The sequence below is a fragment of the Galeopterus variegatus genome, unplaced genomic scaffold, assembly GCF_000696425.1.
Source record: "Galeopterus variegatus unplaced genomic scaffold, G_variegatus-3.0.2 Scaffold624, whole genome shotgun sequence".
NCBI lineage: Eukaryota > Metazoa > Chordata > Mammalia > Dermoptera > Cynocephalidae > Galeopterus > Galeopterus variegatus.
Window position 1 is genome coordinate 449,711 of NW_007726735.1, and position 25,174 is coordinate 474,884.

General features: G+C 36.7%; 1 protein-coding gene across 3 annotated transcripts in view; it reads left to right on the forward strand.

Moving 5' to 3' along the window:
• Positions 1 to 25,174, forward strand: part of LMLN (leishmanolysin-like (metallopeptidase M8 family)) — an 81,029-nt gene that overhangs the window by 31,850 nt on the left and 24,005 nt on the right. For all 3 annotated transcript variants that reach the window (XR_550346.1, XM_008570711.1, XM_008570712.1), the window contains exons 8-11: positions 534 to 628; positions 5,431 to 5,548; positions 14,836 to 14,943; positions 18,346 to 18,422. Coding sequence is in view for 2 of the 3 variants with exons in the window: in XM_008570711.1 (XP_008568933.1) it covers positions 534 to 628; positions 5,431 to 5,548; positions 14,836 to 14,943; positions 18,346 to 18,422 (398 nt within the window). In the remaining variant the exon portion in view is untranslated. The remainder of the gene's footprint in view (positions 1 to 533; positions 629 to 5,430; positions 5,549 to 14,835; positions 14,944 to 18,345; positions 18,423 to 25,174) is intronic.

The following is a 25,174-nucleotide window of genomic DNA, read 5'->3' on the forward strand; positions in this document are numbered from 1 at the left end:
CAGTAATTTTTAATTAAATTAACCTGTTTTATTTTAAGCAATTGTCAGTCTTGGCCATGCAGTTCAGTGTACTATTTGCATACTTTCCAACTGTTGTCTAGCATTCAGAAATGATACCTGATACATTCTCAAACAAGGAAAAAGGACAAAATTATTTTAAAAAGCAGACAGGAATTAAAAAACTCAAGATCCCTTTAGCATGTGGTTTGTAAACTCTAATAGTGCCTGGAAGTATTATCATAGCACAGTAATTTATGTTTATAGTATTTATACTGAACATAATTTTAAAATATGTAATGCATTTTGAAAAAATTTCTATTAAGAATGTTTATCTCAAGTAATTAGAATTTAAGTTTATAAGTATGGAACACTTAATTGTTCAATTCTAATGTATGTGATTTTCCTGCAGAAGTATTGGTATAGTACTTTTATGTACTAGTATCAGTGCGCTCTTTTGATAGCAAGCATGTTATGGTGTCTGTAATCAGACTTGATATTTTTCACTTTAAGATATTATGAACTTTTTCTTACAGGGTTTCTCTGCTGGGCTGTTTGCATTCTACCATGATAAAGATGGAAATCCTCTTACTTCAAGGTTTGCGGATGGTCTTCCACCTTTTAATTATAGGTATTTGTTATTTTTGTTCTTGTTCTTTTCTTTTAGGAGGGTACTAAGACTAGAATATGAGAATCATAGCATGTTAGATGCCATAAATGATAGTATCTTTATGGCTAGCCTAATTGTAGATATTAAAGCAAAAGCAGACATAAAATGTCATTTAGCTTCATCCCTTCATTTTATGGAGGAAGAAATTGAGTTGCAGAAAGTTTAACTGATTTGTCCACAGAGCCGGGATTCCTCTTGCCACACAGAACTCTTTTCCACTACATTATAACTTGTATTACTTTACAGTATAGTCAGGCCGTGGAATAATGTGAGTTGGTTATATTTTGCTTTTTTAATACTTATTACTTGTACATGGTGGCATTTACTGTTAACTGAGATTTTATTCAGCACAGCAGATTAGCAGTGATCTACAGATCAGGGCCTAAAATAAGTAATACTATGAAATACTAAAAAAATTTATCAAGAATTTTATAGAGAGTATCAGTCACAGAACTGTAACCATTTGCAAGCATTTATATAAAAAATAAATCTCTAATGAGCATATGTCCATAAAAAGACTTGTAAAAGAATATTCATGGCAGCTTTGTTATTAATAGCCAGAAAATGTAAACCACCCTAAGGTCTGTAAATAGTAGAATGGATAAATAAATTGTGATATGTTCATATAATTGAAAACTACATAGCACTAAAAAAGAACACCCTATTGCTACATGCAGTAATATGGATGAATCTCACAAATATAATGAAGAACAAAAAGTCAGATAGTCATTTGTATGGAGTTCAAAAACTGGCATTGGTAAAAGATGAGTAGTTTTACTTTAGGGGGCAAGCTTTTAAATGCCATAAAGGTTGAGTATAGATTGGGAAGGTGCACAAGGAAACCTTTTAGGGATGCTAACACTGTTTCCTATCTTTATTAGAGTATATGGGTATAGGATAAAAAATTAATTCTTAAGGCCGGCCCGTGGCTCACTCGGTAGAGTGCGGTGCTGATAACACAAAGGCCACGGGTTCGGATCCTATATAAGGATGGCCGGTTTGCTCACTGGCTGAGCGTGGTGCTGACAACACCAAGCCAAGGGTTGAGATCCCCTTACCGGTCATCTTTAAAAAATATATATATATATATTAATTCTTACACTTATGATTTGTTTACAGTATGTATATTTTACTTCAATTAGAAAGATCTCTATTAAGATAGTATATATTAAATAAATATACAATATTTTTAGAGTAAATGTAAAGAAACAAAATTCTGATGTTTTTCCTCCTAGATTATGTTTGTTTGTTTAGTAGTGTGGGGGAAGTCTAAGAATTGTGGTCTTTATGGATAACATAAATATTGAGATAGGCATCATCTACATTATAATGTAAGTAAGGAAGAGAGAGATACCCTCACACAAAAACCATGTTTCTTTCTTGCATTGAGGATATTCCTCAAAAGCATGAAATATTCCAGTATGAATGGAGACAATAGAGTAATAAATTCAGTTGTTAGACATGGAAAGAATTGGATTTGGCTCTAACCCATCTATTTGGAGAAAGTGTTAATCTTGAAGTATGAAGGGTGATGAGGGTATTAGAGTAATTAATAAGGTAAAAATTGTTTGTTTTCTGGCTGGCATTATCCACTGTTTATGTTTAAATATTGCCTTGCCATGGAAAAAGATAAAAGAAATTAACAATAACCTAAGGCATGGGTAGATGAACAGATGTATGATACAACAAATATAACAAAATGTTAATTGTAGAATCTAGGTGATGGGTATTGGGTATAAGAGTGTTCACTATTTAGTTTTTTCAAGTTTTATATGTTTGAAATTTTCATAAAATAATGTTGAAAAAAAGTAACCTCTTTGTATTCTGTTTTATTGGTGAGCATCAGAGATGCATAGGGACAATGGTACAAATAATCTAGGAAAAAAGCCAGAAAAGAAAAGATTTACATAATAGGTAAAAATCAAAATTAATGTTCATCATAATTTTCTATAATAAATAAATATATTACTTTCATAGTAGTGCTTTTATTTATGGATAGATTTCTCATAGTGGGATTGATTTTTTTTTTTCTATGTGCTCAACTTTATTAGCTTCACATAAGAGTGAGAACATGTGGTATTTATCTTTCTGTGCCTTATTTATTTCACTTAACATAATGACTTTGTAGGCTAATCTGTGTTGCCACAAGTAACAGTATTTCATTCTTTTTTATGGTTGAGTAGTATTCCATTGTGTATATATACCATAGACCACATTTTCTTTATTCATTCATTTGTTGATGGACATTTAGGTTGATTCCATATCTTGGCTAATGTGAATGGTGCTACAGTAAACGTGGGGGTGCACATATCTCTTCAGTATACTAATTTCCTTTCCTTTGGATAAATATACCCAGTAGTGGGATTACTGGATCACATGGTAGTTCTACATTAGTTTTTTGAGGAAATTCCATACTATTTTCCATAATGGCTGTACTAATTGATATTACCACCAACAACATATGAAGTTCCTTTTTCTCTGCCTTGACAGCATTTGTTATTTTTTGTCTTTATGATAATAACCATTCTAAGATGATGAGATATCTTATTGAGGTTTTGATTTGCATTTCCTTGATGATTAGTGATGTTGAGCGTTTTTTCATGTACCTATTAGCCATTTGTATGTCTTCTTTTGAGAAATGTCTATTCAGTTTATTTGCTTATTTTTTAAGCAGATTATTTGCTTTTTTCACTACTGAGTTGTTTCAGGTCCTTGTATGTTATAGATTTTAGGATTGCTAATTTAAAATCTATGTATACTATGGCTGGTCAGTTAGCTCAGTTGGTTAGAGTGCAATGCTATATAACACCAAGCTTAAGGGTCTGTATCCCATTACTGGCCAGCCACCATTAATAAACAAATAAATAAATCTGTGTACACTACAAATTTTAATAAAAGCTGCCATATTAGATTTTTTAAAACATGGCAGAGCACATTCTCCCCAGAAATATATGAATGCTTTTGTTACTACCTTACTAGTACTGGATATTGAAGTTCTTTTTGGGGGCCAGTCCGATAGATAAAAGATGGTGTCTCATTATTGTATTTCCAAGACTATCAGTGAAGTTTTACCCATTTGCATTTTCTCTTTGTACACTGCCTATTTATTTTCTTTGTCCAGTCTTTTAGGTTCGTTTTACTTTTCTAATCACTTTGTATGAGTTCTTTATAAATTATGGGATATTAATCATGTTTCATGTTTGTTGCAGATGTTTCTCCTAATTAGTTGTTTATCATTTTACTTTGTTTATTACATTTTTGCAATACAGAAAAGTTTTAAATTTTGATATTATAAAATTCTTCTGTTTTTTCCTTTATTGCTTAAGGTTTCTGCCCTCCAAAGATTGCTAAAATATTCTCCTAAGTTTCTTCTAGTAAATTATTATTTGATTTTTTTTACATTTGTAGCTTTAATCCATTTGGAATTTATTTTTGATTCATATTTTTGGGGGTACTTTTGTAGGGTGCATATATGTTTATAATTGTTATGTCTTTTTGATGGATTTACTCTTTTATCATTAGAAAATTTCCTTCTTTGTCCCTAGTAATAATTTTTGTCTTAAAGTCTGTTTTGTCTGATATTAGTATAGCCACTCTAGCTCTCTTTTGAGTATCCTACGCATAGATTAACTTTTTAAACCTTTACTTTCCACCTATTTCTGTTCCTGAGTCTAAACTCTATCTCTAGTATAAGTATAGTTGGATCATGCTTTTTAATCCATTTTGCCAGTCAGCCCTGTTTTGCCCCTTCCAAGGGCTATCAGGTTGCTGATTTTCACCATCATTGTGTGAGCTGTTGGTTTTCAAGGCTGCCATGAAGCTGGAGAGAGGGCATAGAAAAACATAACAAAGCTTGCTGTTATATTGGGCCGGCCTGGTGGCGCACTGCTACAGTGTGCCGCTTGGGAAGTGCGGCAGCGCTCCTGCCGAGGGTTCGGATCCCACATACAGACCGGCTGCTCACTGGCTGAGCGAGGAGCGGGGACAACACCGAGGGTTGCGATCCCGTTGCCGGTCCCGGTCCGGTACGGGTGCTACACTGAGGGTTGCGATTCATTGCCAGTCATGAAAAAAGACAAAAAGACAAAAAAAAAAAAAAAAAGCTTGCTGTTATTACTGAGATTCATTCATTTTTCGTGAATAAATGCTTCCCAGATTGCTGCAAACCTGTGGTTAATTTCCAGAGTTCTGAAAAAGTTGATTTGGCCAATTTGGGTAATTTACTCATTGCTTTCATGGAGAAAAGAATTTTCAGAAATCCTAACTCTGACATTTTTGCTGACATCTTTCTGGAATATATTTTTGTATATGGCATGAAATAAGTATTTACTTATTTTTTTCCTAGATGGATAATCTGTTTCACAGCACAGTTATTAAGTAAATTCTACTTTCCCGCTAAATTAATTGGCATATTTTTTAAGTTTCTTAATAGGACTTGCTTGGACTTGCTTTTGTTTTATCTAATAGATTTGTCAAAAGGAAGTAATTCATTGTCATGTTGGTCAGTTGTTAGCTATGTTAACTTGAGCAAGTTATTTCAAATCCCTAAGCTTCTCTCTTTTTATCTACAAAATAGTGATGATAATCTCATAATGTTGTTAAAAAGATTAAGTTAGAAAATGCTTATCAGGTACCTTGCATAGACTTGGTACATAGTAAGTTCTCAAATATTTTAATTTCATATTGATATTCATAAATACTTTTACATTTAGTGTGGTAGTCAATTTGTAAAAATGACTGTTTTTTAAATTCTGTAATTGCAGTCTTGGATTATATCAATGGAGTGATAAAGTAGTTCGAAAAGTGGAGAGATTATGGGATGTTCGGGATAATAAGAAAGTTCGTCACACTGTGTATCTCCTGGTAACACCTCATGTTGTTGTAAGTATTACTGAACTTCTTCATGTCTCATGAGCCATCTGCTCTTTCCCTTCATTATGATCTTTTCTTTACTAATCATTATTGTTTAAGAACTTATGATTAAGTTTCAGAACCTATAGTAGAAAAAGTAATATAAAGGTAGTATAATAAAGCTACAAGCCAAGAGAAATCTGAGGAAATGGAAACTGCAATGATTCTCATGACCCCCATCCTATCCACTGCTTTAAACCAGTGCCTTTTCTATTGTGATACCTCTTAGGATCATTGGTACTATTTCCATAATTGTTGCTCATTTCATTTGAGGTCTTTGAGTCAAAGTTCTCCAGAGAAATCAAACCAACAGTTTATATATATATATCCAGAGAGAGAGAGATTTCTTTTAAGGAATTGGCTCCCTTGACTATAGAAGCTTGGCAAGTACAAATTTGATGGGATAGGCCAGGAGGCTGGAGACTCAGGAAAGAGTTGCAGTTAATTCCAAAGGCAGAATTACTTCTTGCTTCAGGGAGGTGAGTTTTTGTTCTGTTCAAGCTTTTAACTGATGGATGAGGCTCACCCACATTATGGAGGTAATTTGCTTTAACTCAGAGTCCACCGATTTTAATGTTAACCTCATCCAAACAAACACTTTCACAGAAACATCCAGAATAATGTTTGACCAAATATCTGGGCACTGTGGCCCAGCCAAGTTGACAATAAAATTAACCATCACAGGGTCTTCTTTACCCCCTTATTTAATGACAGAAAGCTGTTCTCCCTTTGCCCTTCCTTGGCTACTCACAGCTCTCTGTGTTTTGAACTTTTGCACTGCTCTTGGGCTATTTCCCATCTCTGGAAATCTCTAACTGAAGGACAGACAAAACCCAATAAGCAAAGTTGTACTCTACTGAACAACTGTTGTTTCCTACAAAGATTACATCCATCATTAATATCCTTTAATTTAATTAATTAATATCCAAATACAGTATGTAAGGAATTCAACTCAATAGCAAGAAAACAAAAAACCCAATTAAAAAATGGGTAAGTCACCACCTGCAGTACAGCAGCCCTCACCAGGGACCTTCCACACTGCTGCACCAGTGAGACAAGCTGCTCCCAGGACCCCCACCCAAGCTGCCTTACTAGCCAGCTTGGCTTTGAATAGGACCCCTGCCGCACCTGCCTGCAGTGAGGTGGTCATAGCCAGGGACTATCCGTGCCACCTCATCAGCCAGACTTGCTGTGTACTGGACCCCTGTCCAAGCCAGCTGGCCCTGCTGTGTGTAGGACACCCGCCATAGTCGCATGTAGTGTGGCTGCTGCTACCATAGCCATCACACCAGCCAGATAGACTGGGTGCAGAACCTCCACCCAGGCTACCGCATCAGCCAAACCGGCAGTGGGTATAATACCCTGCTGATGCTGAAGCGGTAGCCAGCCTAGCTGGGTACAGGACTCCAGCTGCTATCACCTGCACCGTTGCTTCTGCCACAGCCACCACCGGCAGTCATATACACCACTATCAAAGCCACTGCACCACTGATACTGGCTGAGAGCAGGACCCACCACTGTCACCACGCATTGACACAAGAAGGGTCACAAACGGAGACACCAGAAAGAGGTAAGCTAGCACCAATCTACACCCCAGTGACACAATTCACATGGAATTTCACCCCGTGTGCAGTGAACACAACTGCCTTCACCCAGGGAGAGTCACACATGCAAAAACCTGGAGAATACAGAAACCTAGGATAGCAAAATAGTGTACAGAAGAAGATTACCACCAACCCAGCCCCCAACCAAGGAAAGCAAGAACTCAGAAGAAGCCTTGTCCTATAGGAACAAGGAAAGAGAAACCTTGCCTAGGGTCACTCATTAAAGCTGAGGAGATCCAGTATACCCCAATGCACCCAATCATGGTCACGAGCTAGCCAGGGAGCCAACAAGTCCACCTAGACTCAAGGCTCACTCACCCTAGCCAAAGAGTGACAAGGAACACACTTAGCCCATGATCTCAAGAGCTAGCCCACATCATCAACATCCCAACTAACCTCAACAAGAAATTACTAAGGACCCCAGTGACTGCACCACAGAGGCACTCACATGCAACTCCAACATTGAATATGGCAGAAGTACCCACACAGAGACTATGCTACTGAGTTCATCCAGAACCAATACTAATACACCCGACTCAACAATCAATATTAAAACACATCTACAGGAGGAGATCTCTCTCCTCAAAGCCCACTTCAGAGTAATGGAAGAAGCAACTGCTCAACTGGGTGATTAGAAATCAACACAGAGAGACTAGAAATATGAAAAAACAAGGGAATATGACACCACCAAAGGAATACTATAATTCTCAAGTAACAGACCCCATAGAGCAAGACACTCTTGAAATGTCTGCAAAGGAATTTCAAGTAACAATCTTAAACTCAGTGAGTTAAAGAAAGACTTAGTTAGACAACACAATGAAACAAGAAAAACAGTCCAGGACTTGAAGGTTGAAATTTACAAAGAGATTAATTCCATAAAAAGAATGTAGCAGGAATTCCTGGAACTGAAAGACTCAGTGAAATAAAAACTACAATTGAGAGTGTAAGCAGCAGGCTAGAGCAAGTAGAGGAAAGAATTTCTGATCTTGCAGACAGTCTTTTTGAAATAACCCAAGCAGAAAAAAAGAAAAAAAATTTTTTTAAATGAAGAGAATATAAGAGAGCTAGCAGACCACCGTAAACACACAAACATTCAATTCATGGGTATTCTGGAGGGGGAAGAGAAGGGGAAAGACATTGAAAACATATTCAATAAAATAATAGCAGGAAACTTCCCAGGTATTGGTAGAGATATGGACTTCCAGATCCAAGAGGCCCAAAGGTCCCCAAAAAGATTCAGCCCAAAAAGGTTCTCTCTGAGACACATTGTAGTCAAACTGTCAAAAGTCAAAGACAAAGAGAGAATCCTGAAAACAGTAAGAGAAAAGAGTCAAGTCACCTATAAGGGAAGCCTCATCAGATTAACAGCAGACTTCTCAACAGAAACTCTACAGGCCCAAAGAGACTGGAATGATATATTCAAAGTACTAAAAGAAAAAGCTGCCAACCAAGAATACTTTACCCAGCAAAGCTGTCCTTCAGAAATGAAGGGCAAATAGTGTATTTCCCAGACAAACACAAGCTGCAGGAGTTCACCATCACATAAACAGCTCTACGAGAAATTCTTAAGGAAGTCCTGTACCTGGAACCCAAAAAAACGATAATCACCACCATGAATACAGTAGAAAGAACACCACTGGTAGAGCAGATATACAAACAAGAAGGAGAAAGAAACTATACCATACCACCTCAAAAAACCAATAAAAACTGAAGACAATAATAAGAGAAAGAAAGGAATAAAAGGTATTTAAATCAACCACAGGAAAAGTGGTAAATAACAGGTGTAAGACAGTACCTTTCAGTAACAACTCTAAATGTAAATGGATTCAATTTCCCACTCAAAAGACACAGACTGATTGGATTAAAAAGCTAGACCCAAGTATATGCTGTCTTCAGTAGACTCATCTCACTGGTAAAGATGCACACAGACTAATAGTGAAGGGATGGAAAAAGATATACCACACAAATGGGAACCAAAAACGAGCAAGAGTAGTTATTCTTATGTTGTATAAAATAAACTTTAAACCAAAAATCATAAAAAGACAAAGAAGGCAATTATATAATGATAAAAGGATTGATACAGCAAGAAAGCATAACAATCGTAAATATATGCACCCAACACCAGAGCGCCCAGTATATAAAGCAAACACTATTAGATTTTAAGAAAGAATCCCCAATGTGATAATAGTTGGGGACCTGAACACACCTCTCAGCATTGGACTGATCATCTAGGCAATGAATCAACAGAAAAACACAGTATTTAAATTACACCTTAGACCAATGGGACTTGGCAGACAGCTACAGAACATTTCATCCAACACCTACAGAATATACATTCTTTTCATCAGCACATGGAACATTCTCCAGGATAAACCACATGTTAGGTTACAAATCAATTCTCAACATGTTTTTTAAAAATTTAAATCATTTCAAGTAGCTTTTCAGATACAATGGATTAAAACTAGAAATCAGTAACAAATGAAACTCTGGAAACTATACAAACACATGGAAATTAAACAACATGCTCCTGAATGACCCATAGGTCCTAGAAGAAATTAACCAGGAAATCAAAAAATTTTTGGACACTAATGAAAATAAAGACACATCATACCAAAACCTGTGGGATACAGCAAAACCAATACTAAGAGGGAAGTTTATTGCCATAAATGCTTACATCAAAAGAATAAAAAGTTTTGGGCTGGCCCATGGCTCACTTGGAAGAGTGTGGTGCTGATAACACCAAGGCCACAGGTTCGGATCCCTATATAGGGATGGCCAGTTAGCTCACTTGGGAGAGCGTGGTGCTGACAACACCAAGTCAAGGGTTAAGATCCCGTTACCAGTCGTCTCTTTAAAAAAAAAAAAATAATAGAAAGTTTTCAAATAAACAACCTAGAAAAACAAGAACAATCTAACCCCAAAATTAGTAAACGAAAAGAAATAATTAAGATCAGAGCAGAACTAAATGAAATAGAGACCCCAGAAAAATAATACAAAAGATCAATGAGACAAAAAGTTGGTTTTTTGAGAGCACAAACGAAATAGACAAACCATTAGCAAGGCTAACTAAAAGAGAAGAGAGAAGACCCAAATAACCAAAATCATAAATGAAAGAGGAGACATTACAACTGAGACTACAGAAATACAAAGAATCATTAAAGACTATTACAAATAACTGTGCCATCAAATTTGAAATCCTGGAGGAAATGAATAAATTTCTTGACACATGCAAATTACCAAGACTGAACCAAGAAGACACAGAAAACCTGAACAGACCAATAACAAGCAATGAGATTGAAGTGGTAATCAGCAGTCTCCCAACAAAGAAAAGCCCAGGACCAGATGGCTTTACTGCTGAATTCTACCAAACCTTTAAAGAGGAATTAATATCAGTTCTCTTCAAGCTATTCCAAAAAATTGAAACAGAATCCATTCTCCCAAACTTATTCTATGAGGCCAGCATCACCCTGATTCCAAAGCCAGACAAAGATACAACAAATAAAGAAAACTACAGGCCATTATCATTGATGAATATAGATGTAAAAATCCTCAACAAAATACTAGCAATCAGAATGCAGCAACACATCAAAAAAATTATACACCATGATCAAGTGAGATTCATCCCAGAGATGCAAGGATGGTTCAACATACACAAGTCAATAAATGTGATACACTACATCAACCGAATCAATGACAAAAACCATATCATTATCTCTATAAATGCAGAAAAAGCATCTAACAGAATTCAACATCCCTTTATGACAAAGATTCTTAGCAAATTAGGTATAGGAGGAAAATATCTCGACACAATAAAAGCCATATATGACAAACCCACTGCCAATATCATCCTGAATGGGAAAAAGCTGAAAGCTTTTCCCTTAAGGACAGGAACAAGACAAGGATCGACTGTCACCACTCCTATTTAACATAGTATTGGAAGTACTAGCCACAGCAATCAGGCAAGGGAAAGAAATAAAGGTCATCCAGATTGGAAAAGATGAAGTCAAACTGTCCCTGTTTGCAGATGACATGATCCTATATAGAGAAAAACCTATACTCTACCTAAAAACTCTTAGAGCAGATAAATGATTTCAGTAAAGTTGCAGGATACAAAATCAACACCCAAAAGTCAGTGGCATTTTTATACTCCAATAACAAATGAGCAGAAAAAGGAATCAAGAAAGCAAGCCCATTTACAGTAGTCACCAAAAAAATAAAATACCTAAGAATCAATTTAACCAAGGAGGCGAAAGATCTACTACAATGAGAACTACTAAAAGAAATTAAAGAGGACACAAAAAGGTGGAAAGACATACCATGCTCTTGGATTGGAAGAATTAACATTGTGAAAATATCCATACTACCCAAAGCAATCTACAGGTTAAAGCATTCCCTATCAAAATACCAATGACATTCTTCACAAAAACAGAAAAAACAATCCTAACATTCATATGGAACCACAAAAGACCCTGAACAGCCAAAGCAATTCTGGGCAAAAAAATAAAGCCAGAGGCATAACACTTCCTTACTTCAAACTATCCTACAGGGGCCAGCCCAGTGGCGCACTGCTATAGTGCGCCGCTTGGGAAGCGCGGCGGCGCTCCCGCCGAGGGTTCGGATCCCACATATAGACCGGTTCCCACTCACTGGCTGGGCAAGGCGCGGGAGTAACACCGAGGGCTGCGATCCCGTTGCCGGTCCCAGTCCGGTACGGGGGCGACACTGAGGGTTGCGATCCGTTGCCGGACACAGAAAAAAAAAAAAAAAAAGACAAACTATCCTACAAAGCTATAGTAACCAAAACAGCATATACTGGCATAAAAACAGAAACTCAGACCAATGAGACAGAATAGAGAACCCAGAAATCAACCCACATTCTTATAACCAACTGATATTTGACAAAAACAAGATCATACATTGGTGAAAAGACTGCCTCTTCAATGAACGGTGCTAGGAAAACTGGACATCCGTGTGCAAAAGAATGAAACTGAACATGTACCTCTCACCATCTACCAAAATCAACTCAAAATGGATTAAAGACTTAAATATAAGACCTGAAACTATAGAACTCTTAAAGGAAAACATAGAGGAAACACTTCAGGAAGTAGGACTGGCAAAGATTTTATGAATATGACACCAAAAGCACAGGCACAGAAGAAAAAAAACAAATGGGATTATATCAAACTAAAAAGCATCTGCACAGCAAAAGAAACAATTAACAGAGCAAAAAGACAGCCTACAGAATGGGAGAAAATATTTGCAAACTATGCATCTGACAAGGGATTAATATCCAGAATATATAAAGAACTGAAACAACTCAACAGTAAGAAAACAAGTAACCCAATTTAAACATGGGCAAAGTAACTGAGTAGACATCTCTCATATGAAGATATACAAATGACCAACAGACACATGAAAAAATGTTCAACATCAGGGAAATGCAAATCAAAACCACACTGAGATATCATCTCACCCCAGTTAGACTGGCTATTATCAAGAAGATAAAGAATAAGAAATGCTGGTGAAGTAGTAGAGAAAGGGGAACCCTCCTGCACTGTTGTGGGACTGTAAAGCCATTATGGAAAACAGTATGAAGTTTCCTCAAACAACTACAGATAAAATTGCCATAGGACCCAGCAATCCCATTGTTGGGTATATACCCAAAGGAATGGAAATCATCATGTTGAAGGAATACCTGCACTCCCATGTTTACTATAGCTCTATTTACAATAGAGGACAGTTGGAATCAACCAGAAAATCCATTGACAGATGACTGGATAAGGAAAATATGGTATATATACTCAATGGAATACTACTCTGCCATAAAAAAGAATGAAATTCTGCCATTTGCAACAACATGGCTGAATTTGGAGAAAATTACATTAAGTGAAATTAGCCAGGCACAGAAAGAGAAATACCACACATCCTCACTCATAAGTAGGAGCTAAAATAAACAATCACAATAATATATTAAACTTTCAAAAAAAAAAAAACAACTGTGGTTATTAGAGGTGGGAAGGGGGTGGAGAGAAACTAAAGGGTCACAAACATTGATTATTTTGTAAACATGAGTGTAGTAATTATTCTGGTTTGGTCACCACATATTGTACATATATATTGATATTCGATTCTGTACCCCACAAATATATATAATCAATAAAAATAAACTTTTTTAAAAACTAAAAAAAAAGGTGGAGGTGGCAAGGGACTCAAATAGACATTTCTCAAAAGAGGACAGACATATAAATGGCCAACAGATACATTTAAAAAATGCTCAACATTGCTAACCATTAGGGAAATGCAGGTTAAAACCACAATGAGATATGCCTGTCAGAATAGCTATTATAAAAAAGGTGAAAGATAAGTGTTGGCAAGAATGTGGAGAAAAGGGAATCCTGGTACACTTTTGGCAGGAATGTAAATTAGGACAGCCGTTATGGAAAACTGTATGGAGGTTCCTCAAAATACTAAAAATGGAATTACCGTATGATCAGCAATCCCACTTCTTGGTATTTACCCAAAGATTTGAAATCAGTTTGTCAAAGAGAAGCCTGCATTCCCATGTTCATTACAGCACTATTAACAATAGCCAAGATATGGAATCAACCTAAGTGTCCATCATCAGATGAGTGGATAAAGAAAACGTGGTATATATACACAATGGAATACTATTCAGCCTTATAAAATAGGGAAATTCTGTCACTTGTGGCAACATGAATGGAATTGGAAAACATGTTGAGTGAAATAAGCCAGGCACAGATAGACAGATATCACATGTGTGATCTAAAACAATCAAACTCATAAACTGAAGGTAGAATAGTGCTTACATTAGCTGGGAGTTTGGGAGAATGGGGAGTTGATGGTCAAAGGATACAAAATCTCGGACAGAAGGAATAAGGTTTTGGGGGGATCTGTTACACAGCATGGTGAATATAGTCAATAATAGTGTATTTTACATTTCAAAATTTCTGAGACTAAATATCAAATGTTCTCACCACAAAAAATAAGTAAAAATAAGAAAATGGATATATTAATTAGTTCAGTTATTTCACATTGTGTTCATAAATCATAACATCACTTTGTACCCCATAAATATATACAATTATAAATTGACAACAATAAAAATTGTTTTAAATTGTTGACACAAGAATTATAAGTGGTGATCATACTAGTTTACAACTTTTTAAAAATACAAGTGAATTAAAGTCAAAAACTTTCATAGACAGTAAACTATATTAAGAGAAATAGTAATTCTCTAGCGAAGAAGAGTGTGACAGCATCAAAACATTTTATTTAATTATATTAAAAACCATATTTTTAACAGAAGTTCTCTCTTCTCACCAAAGTAATTCTATGATGTTTACTTTATCATATACATGTGATAAAAAGAGTGCCATAATCTTGGGCTGAACCCATGGCTCACTCAGGAGAGTGCGGCGCTAGGAGCGCCGAGGCCACAGGTTCGGATCCTATATAGGGATGGCCGGTGCGCTCACTGGCTGAGCGCAGTGCGGACAACACCCTGCCAAGGGTTGCAATCACCTTACTGGTCACAAAAGAAAAAAAAAAAAGGTGCCATAATCTTACTGGGGTTTTTGTGGGTATATATATACATAAATGTTTTTTTGTTTTTTGGGGTTTTTTTATTCTTAGGATGAAGCACGAAAACATTTTAACTGTCCAATTTTAGAGGGAATGGAACTTGAAAATCAAGGTGGTCTGGGCACTGAGCTCAACCATTGGGAAAAGCGGTTATTGGAAGTAAGTATATTTTAAAATTTTACTGGACATTTTCTATTTAACAGAAGTAATTCAAACTCATTGTAAATGTTATTCAGACAGGTTATAAAGTAAAAAATTAAAACCTTCCTTTTCCCCTTCAGCTTTCCAGATCCATTTTCCAGATGTAATCACAATTTAAGTTTTTTGTATATCCTTCCATTTATGTATATGTGTATGTATGTATATATATATACACACACACATACACGCACACAGTTTTTTCAAAAATGGGTTCATACATTTATGCCACTTTTTTCACTTAATGATATATCTTAGACATCTCTCCAAGGCATTGCAGGTGCCTCTACTGTAATGCAATGTATGCTTTCCTAAAAAACTTCTTTCTTCAAAATTGGAAGATGTATGGGAAAAATAAGCGCCTATAGTGCTAACAAAAAGAGTAAGTCATACTAAAACTACTAACTCAGTTTAAAAAAAGACATCAAATTTCCAATAAGTCCAGTCCTGTATCCACTCTAATATTTCCTTATCTTCAACAACACAAAACAATAACAACAATAAGCAATGATTAACTGGATGGGTGATTGTAAATCTGAGTAGTGGGGATGAGGGTAAAATGTACAAAGATTCAAGAGAACTATGCAGTAAACACTTCCAGATAGAGCCTTAGCCATACTTAGCCAAGAAAAAGAAGATGGAGTGAACAAGCATTCTACACAGTAAAGCATTCTTCTGTCGCTGTGATCAGCTATCTTAGTGTACTTTGTATTTAGCTGCTTTGCTTCATTGTAAAAATATTAATATCCGGGGAATAGTCATTATGAACCAACATGATTCCATGTTATACTAATATTTATTAATATACTAATATTTACTAATATCACTAATTTACTAATCTGTTAAATTTACTAATCTCACATGAGCTCATTCACATTGCAGAAACACGTGCTTTAGCAGAATAGACTGTATACTTGGGTCTACTCATTTTTCAGTAGCTACATAGTATTGTATCATGAATATAACATAACAGTCCTGTGTTAATGAATATTTTTAATGTTTTTTTATTTTAAAAAATGTTGTAATGAGCATCTTATTTTTATCTGCAATGCCTTCCAAGGGTGGTGTTTCATCAGGTGTTCTTTTTTTTATCCTTTTCTGGCAGCTGGCTGGTACGGGGATCGAGCTGTGGACCTTGGTGTTATCAGTACCACTCTCTAACCAATTGAGCTAACCAGCCAGCCCTATCAAATGTTCTTAGGTTCAACTAAACAATCAAACTCATAAGACCTTAACAGGCTACATTAAACAAAGTTTCCCTTAAAAGGACATTAGAAAGAACATACACCATGCCAGCACAGTAGAGTCAGGCGTTTTTCTCTTGTGCTGCACACAGCAGTCTAGGGACTGTCATCTTAGCCTCTCTCCACCCGCTCCAGCCCAAGTACAGGAGCGCAAGACCACAGAAAATGAATGTGAGAACCAGCCTGGCTTAAAAATACTGTCCCCAAAAGGAACCAATATCTTTTTTAACAGTTCCAAAAATGTAACTTTCAGATCCCTATAAGGGACATACCCATAAGAGTCACTGCACACAGGGAAGTCCCAAATTGTGGCTTACCAAGTATTCATATTCATTTACAGTAATCCCAAGTCCAGAAGCATATCAGGAGGTCTTTTTTTCCTTCAGTATGGCTGCCTGGTAACAGCTGATATTCCACCTTTATTAGGTTTCCAGGGGAACAGAACTAGAAAGTTCACCCAAGGTCAGATTTCTTTACATAGAAAGAGAAAAGATAAACCCATGGAAGTGGAATTTCTGGTTAGATGATTGCAGCTTACACACATTATGACTGTAGTTAGTAAAATTACAAAAAGAGTGAAATTAATGTTTGTGCTTACTGTTCTTATATAGGAGACTACAAAGTAGCAGTGATGGAAATTTATAGATGATTTCAGTTTCTTTATTTTCTTTAAAGAATTTTCTCAAGTGATTCCCTTTAGAAAACTGTAGATTGGCTAGAAAAGAATATTTATGTAATTTTCGGTAGAAGATCTCAGAGTGGGGCTGGCCTGTGGCTCACTCAGGAGAGTGTGGTGCTGATAACACCAAGGCCACAGGTTCAGATCCCTATGTAGGGATTGGGCCAGTTAGCTCACTTGGGAGAGCGACAACACCAAGCCAACGGTTAAGGTCCCCTTACTGGTCATCTTTTAAAAAAAACCTTAATTGGGCCGGCCCGTGGCTCACTCAGGAGAGTGTGGTGCTGATAACACCAAGGCCATGGGTTCAGATCCCTATGTAGGGATTGGGCCAGTTAGCTCACTTGGGAGAGCGACAACACCAAGCCAACGGTTAAGGTCCCCTTACTGGTCATCTTTTAAAAAAAACCTTAATTGGGCCGGCCCGTGGCTCACTCAGGAGAGTGTGGTGCTGATAACACCAAGGCCATGGGTTCAGATCCCTATGTAGGGATTGGGCCAGTTAGCTCACTTGGGAGAGCGACAACACCAAGCCAACGGTTAAGGTCCCCTTACTGGTCATCTTTTAAAAAAAACCTTAATTGGGCCGGCCCGTGGCTCACTCAGGAGAGTGTGGTGCTGATAACACCAAGGCCATGGGTTCAGATCCCTAAGAGTAATAATTTCATCAATGTCTTCCTTTCTCAGAAATCAACTTTGTGTCCTGGAACTATTTTTCTTTAAAAGGGTGGTAGTACTAAAAAAATTTTCTTTAATTAAATAATAAATTTTTTTTAAAGTTTGGTAGTAAAGAACTAGAGATGACCATCCAATGTTCAGTGTAAGCATTCAAAGATCAGAGCTGTCTGAAGATGAAATATGCTCTCTTAAAAGGCAGTGAAGTCCCCACCATTAGGTGACCTCCTGGTAGGAATTTTATGATATATATTAAAATATTGGGTAGATAGCAGATCTTGATGATATTTTAGATCCCTCATGTGAATCCTTTGATCTCATGATTCTGTCATACTTGTTTTGCATTAGTGTATGTTTGTGTGAGCACAAAGTTGAGGATTTTGAAAGTATTTTCTGTGTTATTCAGACAGGTATTTCCCCCAACCCCAAGTTATCTGGACATCTGTCTTAACCATGCCCTTTACTTTGCCTAAAGAGTATAATATTTTTACAGTATTTCTATTTCCATATATTTATCTTCATTTTTGCCACAGAATTCTAAATGCCAGTTGCCTACCATTGCAGGGAAATTGTATACAATGGAGACATTTGAAACAGAAAATAGATTTCACTTTAAGCTTAAGAACAGCCATTTTAAAGAGCATTTATATATTTCGTCAGCTTCTCACATTTGAAGCATTTTACGTAACATCAGAGGAATCACAGAAATTTGGGGGAGTTGCAAAGAATCCTTTCTTCTAATTAAAATCTGTTGGTGACTTTCAGAATGAAGCAATGACTGGTTCTCACACCCAGAACCGAGTCCTCTCTCGAATCACTCTGGCGTTAATGGAGGACACTGGGTAAGACGGCTGTGAGAATATGATAAGAATTGCTTATTGAAATGAAATTAATGTTAAGATTATAGCTTAAGAAAATGCTGACAGTTTACACTGAAGTAAAATTTACTTATTCTTTGAATCTTGTGTAGTTAACTATCCATTATCTATACCAGCTTCATTCATTTATTCAATAAATGTTTGAGGTCCTGTGGTATAGTAACAAATAGAACAAAATCCCTGATGTTATGAGATTTCTTTTTTGGGTGGCTGGCTGGTACAGATTTATTTTCTAATAAACAGACACCATGCTAATATGAAGGAAAGACTAAAGTTTTAAAATTGTAAATGAAACTGGTGATGTACAGATTCCTGGTTGTGTTTTGTTTCAATTTTTTAATTTTAATTTTAATTTTATTTTATTATTATCTTTTTTTTTTTTTTTTTTTTTTTTTTTTACGACCGGTAAGGGGATCGTATCCCTTGGCTTGGTGTCGCCCGCACCACGCTCAGCCATTGAGTGCACCGGCCATCCCTATATAGGATCCGAACCCGCAGCCTCAGCACTCCCAGCGCCGCAGTCTCCCGAGTGAGCCATGGGGTCGCCCCTTATTATCTTTTTTTTCAAGATGACCAGTAAGGGGATCTTAACCCCTGACTTGGTGTTGTCAGCACCACGCTCTCCCGAGTGAGCCAAGGGCCGGCCTTTAATTTTTTTTTTTTTTTTTGTCTTTTGTCTTTTTCCGTGTCCGGCAACGGATCGCAACCCTCAGGGTTGCCCCCGTACCGGACCGGGGACCGGCAACGGGATCGCAACCCTTGGTGTTGCTCCCGCACCTCGCTCAGCCAGTGAGCAGGAACCGGTCTGTATGTGGGATCCGAACCCTCGGGCGGGAGCGCCGCCACGCTTCCCAAGCGGCGCACTATCCAGTGTGCCACCAGGCCGGCCCTAATTTTTATTTTTTATGGTGCTTTTCTTTTTTCAGTGGCTGACCAATACAGAGGTTCCTGTTGTTTAAAGCAGTCAAATTTTCTGGAAAAATAGTGAAATACTGTTTTTAAATGGAATCTTTTACAGAGCCCCTACATATTAAACAGATGAAAGCAGAGCTGCTTTAGTTGAAGCATTATTGCCTTTTGCTCTAACAGTGCCTGAGGGAACATTTGAAAATGGAATCGAATTTGAAAATCAGTGGGAGTGGTGTTACTAACACCACAAAAATTGTTGACATTACCTTAGTTTCTGGGGGGTCAAATAGGCAGAAGGCTTTAAAAATACAGAGGTCATTGTTGACCCTCAAAACAGCTTTAATAAAAATGGAAGAGACTGATAAGTTCTCAGGCCGAGCTTAGAAGAAAGAGGAAGATATGGGTATGAAAGGGTATTATTAATATAGCTTCTTCCCTGAGAATGCAAGATGGGTGAGATCCAGAGAATCAAGAGATAATTATCTTGAATGGAAGAAGAGACACCACACTGTCCGTTAATTCAGGAAGAAAGAATAGGAGTGAGAGCACAAGTCATTTTACAGGTAGAGAAAGTGAAGTTCAGAAATTATCATCACCCTGTTACCTGTAACCTGGATTCAACAGTGATTAAGATGTTGTCATATTTGCAACGTTCTTTCTTTTATTTTCCAAATCATAGACATCAAGTCATTTCACCCCTTTATGCTCTAGCATGAGTCCAAAAATATGGACAATAGCAATAAGAAAATTAACAATAATTTTCTGATATCATCTAACAACTAGTTCATAATTATATATCCCCTTTACCTCTTTTTCAACTGGTTTGTTTAAATCGGGATCCAAATAAGATCCTGATTAATTGTTACATCTATTAAGTCTTTTAGTCTAGAGCAGTCCCTGCACACCGTTTTTCATGCTGTTAATTTATTGCAGAACCAGGTCAGTTGTCCAAAGAATGTCCCAAATTCCAGATTTGCTTATACGAGTATATTTCTTTGTTCTACATTTTCCTGTATTTCTTGTAAATAGAAGTTAGCTCTAGATGCTTGATTAGATTCAGGTTTAGCTTATTTGTTTACTTGCAAGATTACTTCATAAGTGATGTTGAGTGCATGCAATGTCTACTTTTCACACTGTGGTCATACTGTGATTGATTAGTGCATTCAGATGGTTACTGCCTGCTACCTCCATTTCAAAGTTCTCCATCAACCTTTTGTGTAACTTTTTCATCCATTAATGATTGTTTTCCAAATCAGTTAATTCTTTAAGGGTTTATACAGTGGTACTTTTCTAATTCTACCATTCTCCACTTTTATTAACTGTAATTCTGTACAGAGTTTTCCCTCATAAACCAGGGCTAATTTGTTAACCTAGAAATATAGTTTGTAACAATAAAGGTAAGACAAATAGTTAATTATGTTCTTTCATTTTGTGATTTTTAAATTTTTTTTTTATTTTTTTGTTGTTGTTGGCTGGTACGGGGATCCAAATCCGTGACCTTGGTGTTATAAGCCTGTGCTCTAACCAACTGAGCTAACCAGCCAGTCCAATTCTTTTAATTGCCAATTTTTCACTTTTTAAAAAAATTTTTTTATCTTTTTGCACCTGGCAAGTACAGTGATCCAAACTCATGACCTCCAATTTTTCAGATAAAGGGTTTGTGCCATGGGTATTTTCAATGATGTCCAGTGATTTTTTGAAACAATTTTTTTTTTTCATGAGAAGGGCTTTCGCTTTCTCTTTCAATGTTATGAAGTTAGAGCTTTTCTTATGCTTCAGACAGTTGTATTCATTATTGCTTTTGATGCTCATATTGCCCTATCGTTAGCCAATAGGAGTATTTTTCTTTGTTGGCTTCTGACTCCTTTTGACAAGACTCATTAGTTTTTGATAGTCTTCCTTGCTTTCTGGTGTGACAAGATGTACCAGGCTGATCAGCACATGCTGTATCCTAGATCTGCGCATTTGCCAGTCTTTCAGGGATCATTGGTTCCTTTTAATGGAAAAGAATGTTTACAAACCACAATCTAGTCACCGTGTTCATTGCTACTGGATTGTCATTGCTTCTATCCTTTTCAGTAGACCAAGTTAGGGAATTCATTTTTTTGAGAAGAAAAAAAAATCAGAAATTATCAAAACATTGGATTCCTTTTAGTGCCTTTATAACCCTTTCCCCCTTTATCTCTGAATAAGCAGTGGCCAGCATGAGTCATCCCACTGCCCTGTTTAACAACCCTTTTGTAAACAATGCTAGTTTTTTTAGTTTTTTTAATCACTGGACATCATTGAAAATACTCAGGGCACAAACTCTTTATTTAAAAAATTGGCGGTTAAAAGGAAAGAATTAACCATTTATCTTATCTTTATTGTTACAAACTATATTTCTGGGTTAAAAAATTAGCCCTGGTTTATGAAGGAAAACACTGTACAGAATTACAGTTAATAAAATTGGAAAGAATGGTAGGAAATGGAAGCACCGTGGAGTGTGAACCACTAGTGAAATCATGGTACCAGTGAAGTTTAAAGCATTTTTTGATTTTCTGAGGCAATACAGCAGCAACATAGATCAGATTTTTCTAAATATCTGGCTATACTTATGAATTATGGACATAGAAATTAATTTTCATATCTATGACTTCAGTGTAGCTTAACTAATAAGTTGCTTCTCCCAGTAAACGACATTATCATTCATCCATCCAGAAACCTGAGAGTCATCCTTGATCTCTCTCCACATCTCTCACATTTAATCAATCACAAATCTTGATGATTTTTAGCTCTTCAGTACCCTGGAGTCTGCCTACTTTTTTGGTCACCACTGCCTTTATCTAGGTCACTATTATCTTTTGCCTGGATTGCTATGGTAGCTTTTCAAAATCTGTCTCCATGCATATTAAGTGACCGAAGGCCTTCACACATTCTCCACAGTGTCCTTTAGAAGTTTTTATGGCATAGTGTCTCACCAAGTAAGAAATACATCATGACCAATGTATATACATATATGTATGGTGACTAAGAGCACAGATGTTGACAAAGGTGCCAAGACCATTCAATGGAAAAAGAACAGTTTTTTCAACAAATGATGCTGGGACAACTGGATATCTGCATGCAAAGTAATGAATAGCTGTGGTACATGATATGCAAAAACTAACTTAGAATGGATTGAAGACCTACATATAAGAGCTAAAACTGTAAAATGCTTAGAAGGAAACATAGGTGTAAATCTTCATGATATTGGATTAGGCAATGATTTCTTAGATATGATACCAAAGGCTCAAGCAACCAAAGAAAAAATAGAAAAATTGGACTTCGTGAAAATTGAAAACATTTATGCTTCAAAGAACACTATCAAGAAAGTGAAAAGATAACTCACAGAATAGGAGAAAATACTCGTATTTGCAATTCATCTGTCTAATAAGGGTCGAATATCCAGAATATGTATAAGAACCCTTACAACTCAACAGTAAAATAGCAATCCAATTTAAAAATGGGTGAAGGATTTGAACAGATATTTCCCCAAAGAAGATATACAAATAAGCATATGAAAAGATATTCAACATCATTAGGGAACTACATATCAAAACAATAATGAGATACTACTACACATGCATTAGAATGGTAAAAATCCCAAACACCGACAAATCCAAATGCTGACAAGGATGTAGAGCAACAGAAGCTCTCATTCGTTATTGGTGGGAATGCAAAATGATATAGCCACTTTGAAAGACAATTTGGCAGTTTCTCACAAAACTAAACAGATTCATACCATACGATCCAGCAGTCATGCTCCTTGGTATTTACCAAAATGAATTGAAAACTTATTTCCACACAGAAGCCTGCACACAGATATTTGTAATAGCTTTACTCATTATTGCCAAAACTTGGAAGCAACCAAGATGTCCTTCAATAGGTGAATGGATAAAGTGTAGTACATCCAGACAATGTAATATTATTCAGCACTAAAAAAGTAATGAGGTATCAAGCCATGAAAAGACATGGAGGAACTTTAAATGCATATTACTAAGTCAAAGAAGCCAATATGAAAAGGCTACAAAATATACAATTCCAATGATATGACATTCTGGAAATGGCAAAACTATGGAGGCAATAAAAGATAAGTGGTTGTCAGGGGTAAGTGGGAGAGAGATGGATTAATAGGCAGAGCACAGAGGATTATTTGGGCAGTGAAACTATTCTGTGTGATACTGTAATGATGGATACATGTCATTATACATTTTTTAAAACCTATAGAATGTAAAACAGCAAGAGTGAACCCTAACATCAACTATGGACTTTGGGTGATAATGATGTGTCAGTGTAGGCTCATCGATTGTGACAAATATATTCCCTCTGGTGAGGCATGTTGATAGTGGAGGAGCTTCTGAGTGTGCAGTGGGGTGGGTAGATAGGAGGTATATAGGGACTCTATGTACCTTTTACTCAATTTTGCTGTGAACCTAAAACTGCTCTAAATAAAGTCTGGGAAAAAGAAAAAAATAAAAAAGAAATGAAGTCCTAATAAATGCTGCAACATGTATATCCACCTTGAAAACATTATGTTAAGTGAAAGAAGCCAGACACAAAAGGCCATATTCTATTTCTCTGAAATGCTCAGAATAGGCAAATCCATAGGGACAGAAAGTAGATTAGTAGTTGTCAGGGGCTGGGGATGGAGCGTATATGGTTTCTTTGGGGGTGATGAAAATGTTCTGAAATTAGATCATGGTAATGGTTGCACAGCCTTGTGAATATACTAAAAAGCATTGAATTGTGCACATTACAAATGTGAATTTTATGGTATGTGAATTATACCTCCGTTTTTTAAAAAGGCACACAGACATTGAAGCGAACACCATATATTCAAATCCCAGCATTGCCACTTGTGTCTTTGCCTCAGTTTCCTCATCTGTAAATAAGGACATAACTAATACCTATCTCATAGAGTTTTATGAGGGTTAACTCAGTTAATGTATGTAAAGCCTTTAATACAGTACTTGGCACATTGTAAGTGCTAAGTATTAGCATTACATATAAAACTGAACCAAAGTCTCAAGAAATAATATTTACCCTTATTACCTACAGTGAAGTTCCTTTTTCTGTTCTACTGATTTTAAAAGACAGAAAGAAAGAACTGTTAATCAAGATCCTCGGGCCAGCCCGGTGGCGCACTGCTACAGAGCACTGCTTGGGAGCGTGGTGGCGCTCCCGCCGAGGGTTCAGATCCCACATACAAACTGGTTCCCGCTCACTGGCTGAGCGAGGTGTGGGAGCAACGCCGAGGGTTGCGATCCCATTGCCGGTCCCGGTCCGGTATGGGCGCAACACTGAGGGTTGCGATCCGTTGCCGGACACGAAAAAAGACAAAAAGGGAAAAAAAAAAAAAAAAAAAAAAACAAGATCCTCTAAGTTGGTTTCACAACTCACTGATACCACGAGGAAACCCTCTGTTTGTAATGCTCGCTTGCTTCCTCAGCTAACTCATGCTCATCCTTCTAGGTGTAGCTTAAAGTTGCTTCCTGAGAAAAAACCTTTTCCCCCAGGCTAGCTTAGGTTTCTCTATTAATATACTCCTATTAGGACTTTATACTTCTCCTTTAGAATACTCATCACGCTTAAAATGTTTTGTCTTAATATCTGTCTTCCCCACTAGTTTATAATCTTCATGAGAGCAGGAGTTATGTTTATTTATTCACTATTGTAACCTTAGCACTTAGCAAAGTGCCTAGCATATAACAATTGCTTACCCACTGTTGACTGATGGTACAAGAAGGGCTGCAAAGAAAAGATCATCAAAAAGGTCTCATGATATG